General features: G+C 42.0%; 1 protein-coding gene across 4 annotated transcripts in view; it reads right to left on the bottom strand.

Moving 5' to 3' along the window:
- Positions 1 to 4840: 4840 nt before the first annotated feature.
- Positions 4841 to 11117, bottom strand: part of LOC111142479 (zinc finger and BTB domain containing 14) — a 7148-nt gene continuing 871 nt past the window's right edge. The window contains exons 1-3 of one of the 4 annotated variants that reach the window (XM_022495673.1): positions 10645 to 11000; positions 9156 to 9424; positions 4841 to 8081 (exon numbers count right to left, since the gene is read on the bottom strand). In XM_022495673.1, the coding sequence (XP_022351381.1) occupies positions 6735 to 8081; positions 9156 to 9158 (1350 nt within the window). In that variant the 5' untranslated portion in view covers positions 9159 to 9424; positions 10645 to 11000 and the 3' untranslated portion in view covers positions 4841 to 6734. Of the gene's footprint in view, positions 8082 to 9155; positions 10360 to 10644; positions 11001 to 11117 lie in introns of those variants that run through there. The other 3 variants (XM_022495672.1, XM_022495674.1, XM_022495671.1) reach the window with 3 other exon arrangements.

The following is an 11117-nucleotide window of genomic DNA, read 5'->3' as shown; positions in this document are numbered from 1 at the left end:
AAAGAAAGAAAGAAAGAAAGAAAGAAAGAAAGAAAGAAAGAAAGAAAGAAAGAAAGAAAGAAAAGAAAGAAAAAGACAGACTTCGGTAAACCGCAGGAACTCACCACTTGCACTTTGGTTGAAGAAATTAAGAAAGATTGGGCAACTAGGCCAAGGTGGAGACAGAGCTTGAAAAACATTTAGAATGTGAATTAAAGTTTTCTAGAACTTTTCAGAGAGGGGGTGGAGGGAGGGGTGGGTGGGCGAGAGGTTACATAGATAACCCTTTTTAGAGTTAATTTTGGCACCAAACTGGATGGACTTTGGCCTGATGGGGATCTTCCAGCTCACCAGATAATGGAACAGGTGAAGAAGCCCAAAGGGTAGCTTCATGCTACACTGCATGCATCCGGGACATTCTATCTGCAGTTTTCTCGATTATTTGAAAACAATGTAGAGCATTCTCCATGCAGCCTCTACATCTGAAGCAAGGTAAAAAAAAAAAAAAAAAAAAAACAATGTTGGCTTAGTATTTGGTCCGTTGCATGGGAAATGTCTTGGAGAGTTCAAAATATTAGGACTCATTTATTATAGAAACCCAGGGGCAGTTATTTGCAAAAATGCCCCTCTCTCTCCTCCAGTCACCTCCCTGACACCGGGCAGAGGTTGGTAAGGATATATGTGTGGCCATAGTTGCCCCTTTCCTGGGTTAAGGGCATGTTGACAATGTGGCTGAGGGCCCAGGATGTGGAGGCCAATGGACCTGATCTTCTGTACTGACTCTCCTAACAGGGTTAGGTTGGCAGGGTTTTTAAGTTCTTCTAATCTTGTTGTTTTTGTCAGTCATAATGCATTCCTCAGAGAGGTTGCAAAGGGATTGTACATATCATGCCTGCTACCTGGTAAATACTCCACATATGCTGGGTTTTATTAAATTCCTGATCCTCTTGACCATCAGTGATGGAGGTTCCAAGCGAGATGTGAAATCAAACAAGCAAGAACACAGCAGATCCATCAGAATCACTTACAGAAATCATCTTTTTAAGACTTCTGCTCTCTGATTGAAAACAGAAAATGACCACATTCCAAATAGTTTTAATGGCCTAGGATGCTTTTACAAAACTCCATCAGAATGATGGGCTGTCTCATGGTGATCTAAAACCAGCAGAAGAAATATCTTTTCTATTCAGCTTTCCACTAGCTTATTTGCTATCCTACCCTCTGTGCACTGTCAGCCTTCACTGTAGGTGGGCTCTGAGGGAATAGCTCCTGACCCTCAGTTGTCCTTTCAGAGCTGCTGCCAAGCACATTCTGCATTGCTCATGGAGCACCCTCCATCAGAACCTTCGGAGTTATTCATATACTTGTTGAAAACTGCTGGAAGCCCAGATTATTGTTCTTTTACTCTTCTAATTTTCTTTGTGTCCATACCCTCTCTTGATGCCAGGATCCCTTATTTTTAAGAAATATACCTTAGTCTCCTATTCCTCTTTCCAAAATCACCAGTGAGAGACAATGAGAATCATTCCATGGAAATGGTAATATTTAGCAAATATTTCCAGTATATATTCAAAAATTCATTTAAGAACGGTTGTCTTGGTACCACAGTTTTCATGACTATTTATCTCAAATGCTACTTTCTGAAGTATGTTCTGTGAACTGGATTAAAATACATACCACAGATTTTTTTTTTTTTAAAGCACTTTGCTTATTTTTGATGATATTTTTGTAAATCTTTGTAAAATTTTGTAAAACTTAGAAAGGCAATCACTTAACTACACCCTGAATAGTAAGTTCCATGAGCTGGGACTGGCTTCAGTCTTGTTGCATGCCCAGCACTTGGTCCAAGGCCTGGCACAAACAAGGCATTCAAAAACATTGGTTGAATGATAGACTTTAATCTTACTCTGGAGGAAGAATTTTGTGTGAGATTAATGGAAAAATCCTCAAAAGAAGGGCAAATTGATTTAGTAACTGGTATTCTGGAACTAAAGGAAAAACCAAAATTCTTGGGGGATAGTGTTAAGTCTCTTTGGGGAGAAAGCTACAGATCATCCTAGAATTCATACAAACTAGGAAGGGAAAGGTTGAGTGCAGTCTGAAATACACCCAAATTTAGAAAATCAAATATAAACATAACAAAAAAATTAAGTGATTTCGAGCTGCCTGCCTGGCTCACTCAATAGAACATATATGACTCTTGATCTCAGAGTCATGAGTTCAAGACCCACTTGGTTGGCAAGTTTACTTAAAAATAAAATTAAAAAGGGGTGCCTGGGTGGCCCAGTTGAGTAAGTAAGCATCTGACTCTTGGTTTCTACACAGGCTGTTATCTGAGGTTTGTGAGAGGGAGCACTGTGTCGGGTTCTGCGTTCATCATGGGAGTCTGCTTGGGATTCTCTTCCTCTCCAGTCTCTCCCTACCTCGCTCTAAAATTAATAAATAAATAATAAAAAAGCAAAATTAGATTTTAAAAAGGTAAGTGATTTCACATATGAAACTCAAGAGCCAGCTCTCCAAAATTCCAATTCTGACCCTGCCATCAGATAATTTCCCCAGAAAGCCGGGAGCCATCCAGAGGGCAGTGTTTACACTTGACTACATGCCGAGGATCTATTCAGATGATGGGAGATGACAAAACCCAGGACAACTCTAAGATGAATATATGAGTATGTGAGAACCAAGGCATGAATAGGTTGAAGATGACAGAAATGCTAAAATACACATAGCTTCTGTAGATACTTCCAATCAAGAAGCCTCAATGAGCTTCAGGTCCACAGCTTGGGGCTGAAGATTGTAGACCTGACAGATGTCAAAAGAGAACTGCAATTTTGCTTCTACTTCTCTAGTGAGAATGTCTTTTGGGAGAAGGGAACATTTATGGTGTACCTAAAAAGGGGTAGGTGCTGGGCTCAATATTCCATACTAGTTATTGTGTTTAATCTTCACAGCAGCCCATGAAATAGAAATCCCCATCACAAATATAGAAATGGCAAAACTAAACTAAGGTTCAGGGCAGTTAAAAACTTGCCTAAATCTACATGGTAATTGCTAAGCAGAGCCAGGATCCAATTCAAGTTTTCTGGAAGTCTTTCCACTAAACCACATTACCTTACTAAGCTGAAAAGTTTTGCATAAATATTGGTAAAGAATATCTCTTGAAGAGATCATGAAAACGTAAAACTGCTGAAAGCTGTCAAAGACCAGATAAATTACATTGACAATCCTTGAGAAAAAAATTAGTATGGTGACCTTTAAGGAATCACGGAGAATAGGTGATGGGCAAATGGCATCCTCATTTTGAAAACAAACATATGAGACCCAGAAAGGAAGCACACTCTTGCTGGACAGGGGCCAAATCTCTTCTGCCTGTATCTCCACGATCCCGCCCAGACCCTCACACACAATGCTCAACATATGTTCAATAAGATACACTCCCTTTACAAATCTCAAGTATTGTCTAACAGATTAAGAGTTAAACTTATTTTGGAGTAGTTCCAAGGGGGAGAAGTTCCCAGTTACAAGGGGGTTTGCTAAAATGAAGACAAAATTCAAGAACTAATGAGCAGTTCGGGCAGTCTCAAAATAAATGACAGTGTTTCATCAGAGAGGTAGGGAGTTGCCTATCATTAAGCTGCTCCTTGATTTAGTACGAGAAGGAGGCAGAATGGACTTAGGACCCCACCTCTGTGACGGCTGTCAGTGGTCACCTTGTCTCCAGCCTAGTGTCTTGTATCCTAATCCTGGGGGTGGGAAGAAAGTAGAGGGTTTGGGCAGTGGAGAAAAGGAGTTGGATGTTAAAGGTAAATGACAGAAAGGAAAGCAAGAGCTCTCCAATTGCTGCCCTGGAAGCTTCAAATCCTTCATTCCCAGGACTTAGGACTTGAGACTAGAATCTTTAGTAACCAGTTGTATCACACTTACAGGGAAGGCTTTCATCTGCTTTGGGAACTAATCACCACCAACAGCATTACTCAGGAAAATGAATTCCAGGTTTCCAATGACTGAGTTACACTCAACCTTCCACAACATACTCTAGTAAATTGGAGACTGCATAAATTTGCAACATTCTCCTTCACTTCATTTTTTTTTTTTTCTACCAAAGAGTAGGAATTTGTTAGTGTCCAGATCACCTGATGGTGACTTCTGTATTTGCTAACAATTCCACAATCATGATCAAGTTAATTAACAGGCAATTACCTAAAATTTAGGCTTCCTAAAATTCTCTTCGTCCATCTTTGCCAATACACAGCAACTTAGAAAAAAGTTAAAATGCATTTTCTTTGTACAAAGAGAAAAAAGTAGGTGATTTTTAAATGAAATTTTTAAATGAAATTATTTTAGTAGTGCTGACATTTATAATTTCCTCTCCTCTCACACTAGATTCAGCGTAAGCATACTTCAGGATTAACTTCCAGTGACTGGAGGTCTTACATGATGGGCTTTACCATCCAGGGGATCACTCAAGCCAGCTGGGTGGACAGAGGCAGTCCGAAAGACCAGAAGATCGGAAAGCTACCACGTCATGACTTTGCTGCCACCAAAAAACCAGAGAGAACAGGCATACTAACACACATACAAACCCAGTCCTGGTGTTAGACATGGTAAACCACAAATAAGTTTCTTCTCATGCAAAATAGGACAGATGATAGATATTTACACAATACAAATTAAGTGCTGAAAATGAAGCTTTCCTTTGTGGAGGTGGCACCATGACTATGTGGTTTCAGTGAGGGTCCACACCACAGGTTTAACTTGCCACTCTGTAGAACCAAGTTGAAGAGAGCATAGAAAATGTGCTTTGGTAGAAACCTGGATATGTGAGAGGTTGCTATGAAAAAAATGAAAACAGGAATGATAGAAGTATATTTTCTTTTATATACAAAACTGAAGTCCCAAAAAATGGTTTGTTGAAGTAGCTATCAACAAGATGTGAAATCATTTTTCCTTTGCTTTGGTTAAAACAGCCAAGGAACGCCAATCAGTTCCCCTTCCACTAACAGCATATAAACACAGTGACAGGACTACTTTTAGAACAGAATAAACAACTTTAAAGAAAGGAAATTAAATTAATTTTAAACTAAAGTAAACATTTTACCAATAAATAAGTCTCTTTAAAAGGTAGCATCTTCATCCTACAATCTTGGGCATAACATATACATCAATTTAAAAAATAAAATTTCTCCCACAATAGTAATTACAGATGTTAATGCAACAAGCTATGAAATGAAATTATTTTAATGCAACTTGAAAAAAAAATTCTAGGATCAAAAATAAAATTTTTTTAAAATGACACTTTTCTAAAATTGTACATTCTAAAATAATCGACTAATACTTTGTTACAGAAAGTAATTAAAACTATTTTGGTATTTCAATATATTCCTAAAGAAATGGTTAAAAAAAGTTTCATACACCAAAACTGGAACAGTGTTTATAATTCTGTTTATGGCTATGAAATGGCAATCAAATTCTACTTAAAACTGTAACCACCAATGATGAAATATACTTCAAAAAAATAAACATTTGGTCTTACAATCTTTAATATTGGTTAGAAAACAGACTGATGTTTGCTGCTCATGGAAGTTACTTTAATCCAATGTGCAAAAAAAAAAAGTGCAGCTGTCTACTTTTACTTGAAATACATAAGACCAACACTTCTACACTATTTACACACTTAAAAAGATTTCCAATTTATTAATTTAAGTAACGCTATTACATCTCCTTTACGGATAAATCACGTGCTGCAGAGAGCCCAAAAGCTTGATGACATTCTCTTAAGTGACACAAATGTATCTGAAGAAGCATACCTGTTCTTGTCCTAATTTTGATCCTAAATAAAAACCCAATTTCAAAATCAATTAAGAATCATTTTGCTCTAGAAAAATCTTCCAATTTTTGCAAACGTGAAAACCTCGTCCCTGAGAGCCAGGATCCTATTCCCCCTTTGCTATCCCTCTAACAACTGGTCTACCCCAAAACCCCATCTGTTGCAAGGTGGCAATGCCCCAAAAAAGAGGAACAAAAAGAACTAAGCCCCCAGACCACCGTCATGCCTGTGGGTTTACTCAGCCTTTGTTTGGGACTTGTGACTCCATTTTTTGGGGTCAGTGTGGGTCATCAAAATGAAGAAACGCTTTAGGAAAGCAACCATTATTTGTCCACAAAAACAGTGAAAAACAGTGATATAAAATTAACAAACCAAATATAAATCTAATACCGTTCTGCAATTCTGGAATTTGTTTTCATATCTGCGCAGTGTTCTTGGTCAATCACCCACCAGTATTTTTTGCATCTACATGACGTACTTTTATCAAGTTATTAAAAATGCTGTTTTGCCCATAAGTCCCACAGAATCGTGATGATTAGGAAATCAATGCACTCAATTATCACTCTGTGCAGTACACTTGCCAGTCAGCAAGTGCAGAGAGGAATTAAAAAAATGGAAGAGAAGTCTCTCACTTCTGAACCGGACACAGGAGTTCTCAAATTAAAATCATAAAAAAGAGGGGGAGGGAAGGGCCTACTGGCAACATTACTAGTAGACACCAGACAGGACAGTGAGACTGTTTGGTGAGAACCAAGGAACACCATTTCCTTGCAAAGTTTTCAAAATACCTAACCAAGCACTGCCTTACGTCCAGTGAGTACAATGCTCTGTAATTTTCCACAGCAATACAGTGACTGGCGTTCATGTGTTACCAACAATGCAGTCTCAGTCTCCGGGGCTCAGGCAAAGTGGTCCTGTCCCAGCACCTCTAGCTACAGGCGATGGTTTCCAACTGCTGCTCTGCTTCGGCGGCCATGGCGGCCGCCTGCAACTGTTCTGTCTCGCTCTGGATGGCACTGGGGGTGACCTGCTTCCTCTCACTGTGCATATTGTTCTCGTGCCTTTTCAGATCGGACGCCTTAGCAAATGCCTTGGTGCAAGAGCCACAGACAAAAGGCTTTTCCCCTCTGTGTCTTCGTTCATGATCTTTGAGGTGGGACTTGTGTTTGAAGGCTTTGTCACACATGTGGCACGCAAACGGTCTCTCATTACTGTGCACTCTCTCGTGCTTTTTCAAGTCCGGGGCGCGGATAAAGGATTTTCCACACACCTCACAGCTGTAGGGCTTATAGCCTGTGTGGATTTTTAGGTGTTCTTTCAGGTGGGCCTGTGTGGTAAAACCTTTTGTACACATTTCACAAACGAACGGCCTGTCGGCCGTGTGCAGTTTCTCGTGCTTCCTCAGCCTGCCTTCGTCGGAGAACGTCTTCCCGCACGCCTGGCAGGCGATCTGCTCCCGATGGTGGCCATAAAGTAAGTACTCGAACTTCATGTCACTGGCCGCTGTCGTCCAGCCTGGTGTCTGTTCGTCCTTCACTTCACTCATTCCATCATTAAATGTTAAGGCTTGAGGGGTCTGGGACCCCAAATCTTTTGACTCTGGGGTCTCCATGGATTCTACTTCCTGGCCGTAGCAATTGACCTTCCGAACTTCCTCACTCCCCAGCTCTTTCAGGATCGCCTCCTGAACCCTGAGCGTCGTCGTAGGCGACTTGCCGTCCTCCTGACTCGGGGGGGTGCCTTCTACCGTGTCATCAGAGGGACTGTCATCCTGGTCTCCAATTTCTTCCACATCATCATCCTGAGTGTCAGCAGCATCTCCAATGGGCCGATTTATTTTGAGGCAATACTTACTTTTAGATTGGCCATTATTTTCGTCGGGACTAGATACATCACGCTTCTGAGAACAGAGTTTATCTAAAAATCGGATCCCGAGGATCTGACCTGATGACATCATTAAGTTAACATCTTCTTTTTTCACAGAAATCTTTGCTGTGTACATGTAGTTCAGGACCTCTTCAAATATATCAGAACGAAGAAAATCTATTTCTATTACTGAAGAGCTATCAACCTCAAGCTTCTTGAAAAGCTTTTTAAAGTAGGTGCTGCAGGCAGCAAGAACACACCTGTGTGCTCTGAATTTCACATCTTCAACCACAATGGCAATATCACAGAATTCTCCTTCCAGGCGTTGTTCATTTAGTGTTTTCAGAAACAGAGTTTTATGATCATCGTCATTATATTTAATGGTTTCAGACATACTGATGAAAAACTCCTACAAAAAATTTTCAAAAAGAGAGTTTGGTAATTACGAACCAGTACTTTTCCATACACAAAACACAGGCACACTTTCATTTCCTGATCAATTTTCAGTACCTAACAATTTCAGAAAATCAATGTTAGAGCTGGCTCCAGAAGAGGAGTTCAAAACACTGATCCCAGCTTAGGGACTTCCATCTCGTTAATTCTATTATCTCCAGTTTTTAAAGTATTTGCTTAGTAACAATAACAGCAACTTTTACTGGGCACAGAATACATGCCAGGCACTGTTCCATGTGCTTTGCATGTCTTCACAAATGTACTGATCAAATAACCTTAGACGTAGGCATTCCTAGCCCCCTTTTTTAGATGAGTTTAGGAACCTGCCCAATATTCTAGTCATTTACTGGAGAGCTGGGACTCAAATCCAGGCAACCTAACGCTATAACCTGTGCTTCCTGACAACTAGAGGTAATAACAACAAATAACTTCAAGGCTTAAGAAAGAGGTCCAAGGCAAGGAGGCTCTATTCCTGTTGTGTCTAGAGGAAGAGGAGTTTCGGTGAAATAACTAATAATAGTGCTCAATATTCTACTTCCTTGACAGAAGAGACAAATCACTGTTGCAGAACCAAAAAGGGAGATCACTACCAAAACATTCCACTTAGCGTTGTCTTCTGCTTTTTTCCTCACCAGCTTTGGGCCACTTCAGTGAGGGTTAAGTTTAATATGATGGCATTTGGGAAAACAGTGACAAGCGCTTTCATTCCATCTGGATGTCAATCTATCTGCCATCCAGATGAAAGTGTCATCAAGACCGGATGTACATGACAAGTGCTCTGAGTATTTCATAAGCAAAAGACATTCTGAACTGGCATGAAAGACATCTGGGACAAAAGACCCTGCCAAAGAATTACCTTTTTAAGATAATTTGTTCTGTGTATTTTCTTTTTGAAACATTGTTTTCCTTTTATGTCACAAAGCATTCCCCCCAAAGAAACAGAATACTAATGCATAATTTATACACACACACACACACACACACACACACACACACATTTCCAAGATTTAATACCCAAAGTTATAGTTACCATGAACAACTCAGGCTATTATCTTAATGCTTTAAACACCAAATTCTTCAGATCAGAATAACTCTGATCTGGGGCACGCCAGTCCTACAAGAGAAAAGGACAAACAAGAATAAGGTAGAATCTTCCTCTATCCCAAATTCTAAACAAGAATGTTTTCAAGAATTGATTTTAAAAAATAAAACTTTCCTTTCTTGTCCTGCCACTTGCACATGTACCCATTTTCAGGTTGGGAACAGAGAGGAGGGTGACTGGCAGCATCAGGTCCAGCTCTGAACAGATATGAATGAGAACAGATAAAGGCTGTGGCACTTGGAGCATGCAGGGGACTGTACACTGGGATTGAAGGAACGTGTTGGAGAACCACTAAGGAAGTTCTCATAAACAGAGGCCATGCCCATATTTGCACAAATATTGATAGCTACATAGATACAGAAAAAGCCAGTAAGTCTCCCCTAACCCCACCATATCCTGCTGGGTATGTAGCCCTCCATATTTATCTCTAGGCTCATATACAGTGTACATTTTTAAATGAAGTTATAGAAGTGTACATCCCCAACAGTTAACACTGGAGAAGGAACAGTAGCTGCTTTCTTCTTTCTGTTCTTCTGTGTGCATAATACATATCACGTAGGCTACACTAGTCTTTATGGTTTTATTTGAGAAATCCAGGTGTGTTCACCTCAATCTCCACAGGGAGGCTCAAAGAATTCTCCCTTTGGGGGAGTTTCAACTCTTACCAGAGGGACTCCATCCTGCAGCCCAATATCCTGAAAAAAAAACACGTTTCCTCCACTGAACAGTGACCACACAAACTTTGGTGTGGTGGGACCAAAAGACCAAGCTGCAATATTCTTACACAAAAATTGTGGTGCAAGACCTGAACTTCAAGACCAACACTCTAAAAACCCTCAAAAGTTCCCTCTACAGGAAAACACACCGATAAGATGCCTGCAGTAGCAGGGGGGTTTCACAGTGAGATCTGGGCAACATTACTTCTGAGGACTCTGCCTGTCCCCTAGATGCGCCTCAACCTGCAGTCATCTCCAAAGGAAGGCAGCCACGCAAAACCTTCCTACCTAATTACTTCCCCTCTTCCCACTATTGTAATTCTGCCTAGGGCTTGCGGGATAAAAGTGCACGGGACTAGGGAGCGGAGTGGCCCTGCAGAACCCAAGACAACATACCACTGTGGGTGGTTTTTCTTTGGGGGGGGGGGGAACCAGTGTGATATTTGGCCCCCACTCTCAAGATCGCCGAGGACCATTTCTTTCTACTGAGATGTTCCAGTTACTAAGTTCAGGTGAGTTAAACTGGAAGCTAGCCCTTGCGAGTATCTGTGTCCGAGTATCTGTGACCGCGGAGGGAAAGATGTAGCCCCAACTACACCTCCATAACAAAGCTGCTCCTTGATTGCGGTTCTCCAAACCGCTGGCGCGCTCGGCCTCCGTTACGGAGCAGGGAGCGGGGGCTCCAGCAAAGTCAAACTTACATAAGCAGCGGCAGCCGCCTTCCCTACCCCGGGGAAGCCGCGACAATGGCGGCCGCACGACTTCCCGGTTGAAAGCTCGCAACTTCGGGATGGGGAGGAAGCAGGGAACGAAACGCAAGACCCAAGAGGATTTGAGAGCCTCTCAGGCCTCGCTCGCGTTTCTTTCAGCCCGGGGGTGGGGGGGCGGAGAAGGACGTTTGCATCCTTTCCTAAACAAAAGCTCCCAGCTTCGGAGCCCGGAGGTGCAAGGGCCACTTTCCCTTTCATAATCGGAGTCCAGCGCAGGCTGGGGGTCGCGGCTCCGAACCTAAGCGGGAGGGCCCGCGGCAGCGACGGAGGCGAGCGGGAGCGGGAGCGGGCGTGCGGCCGGGCTCCGCAACCCCGCGCCGCGCCCCGCGAGCCCGGAGCTCGCGCCCCGCGCACTCCCCGGCCGGCTCGCGCCGGGCCCTCCCCCGCCCTCCCGCGGCCGGGGG

Source organism: Enhydra lutris, unplaced genomic scaffold (genome assembly GCF_002288905.1).
Source record: "Enhydra lutris kenyoni isolate GAN:26980312 unplaced genomic scaffold, ASM228890v2 scaffoldscaffold8, whole genome shotgun sequence".
Classification (NCBI taxonomy): domain Eukaryota; kingdom Metazoa; phylum Chordata; class Mammalia; order Carnivora; family Mustelidae; genus Enhydra; species Enhydra lutris.
The sequence above is the reverse complement of the archived record's forward strand: the minus strand, read 5'-3'. Positions and strand labels throughout refer to the sequence as shown.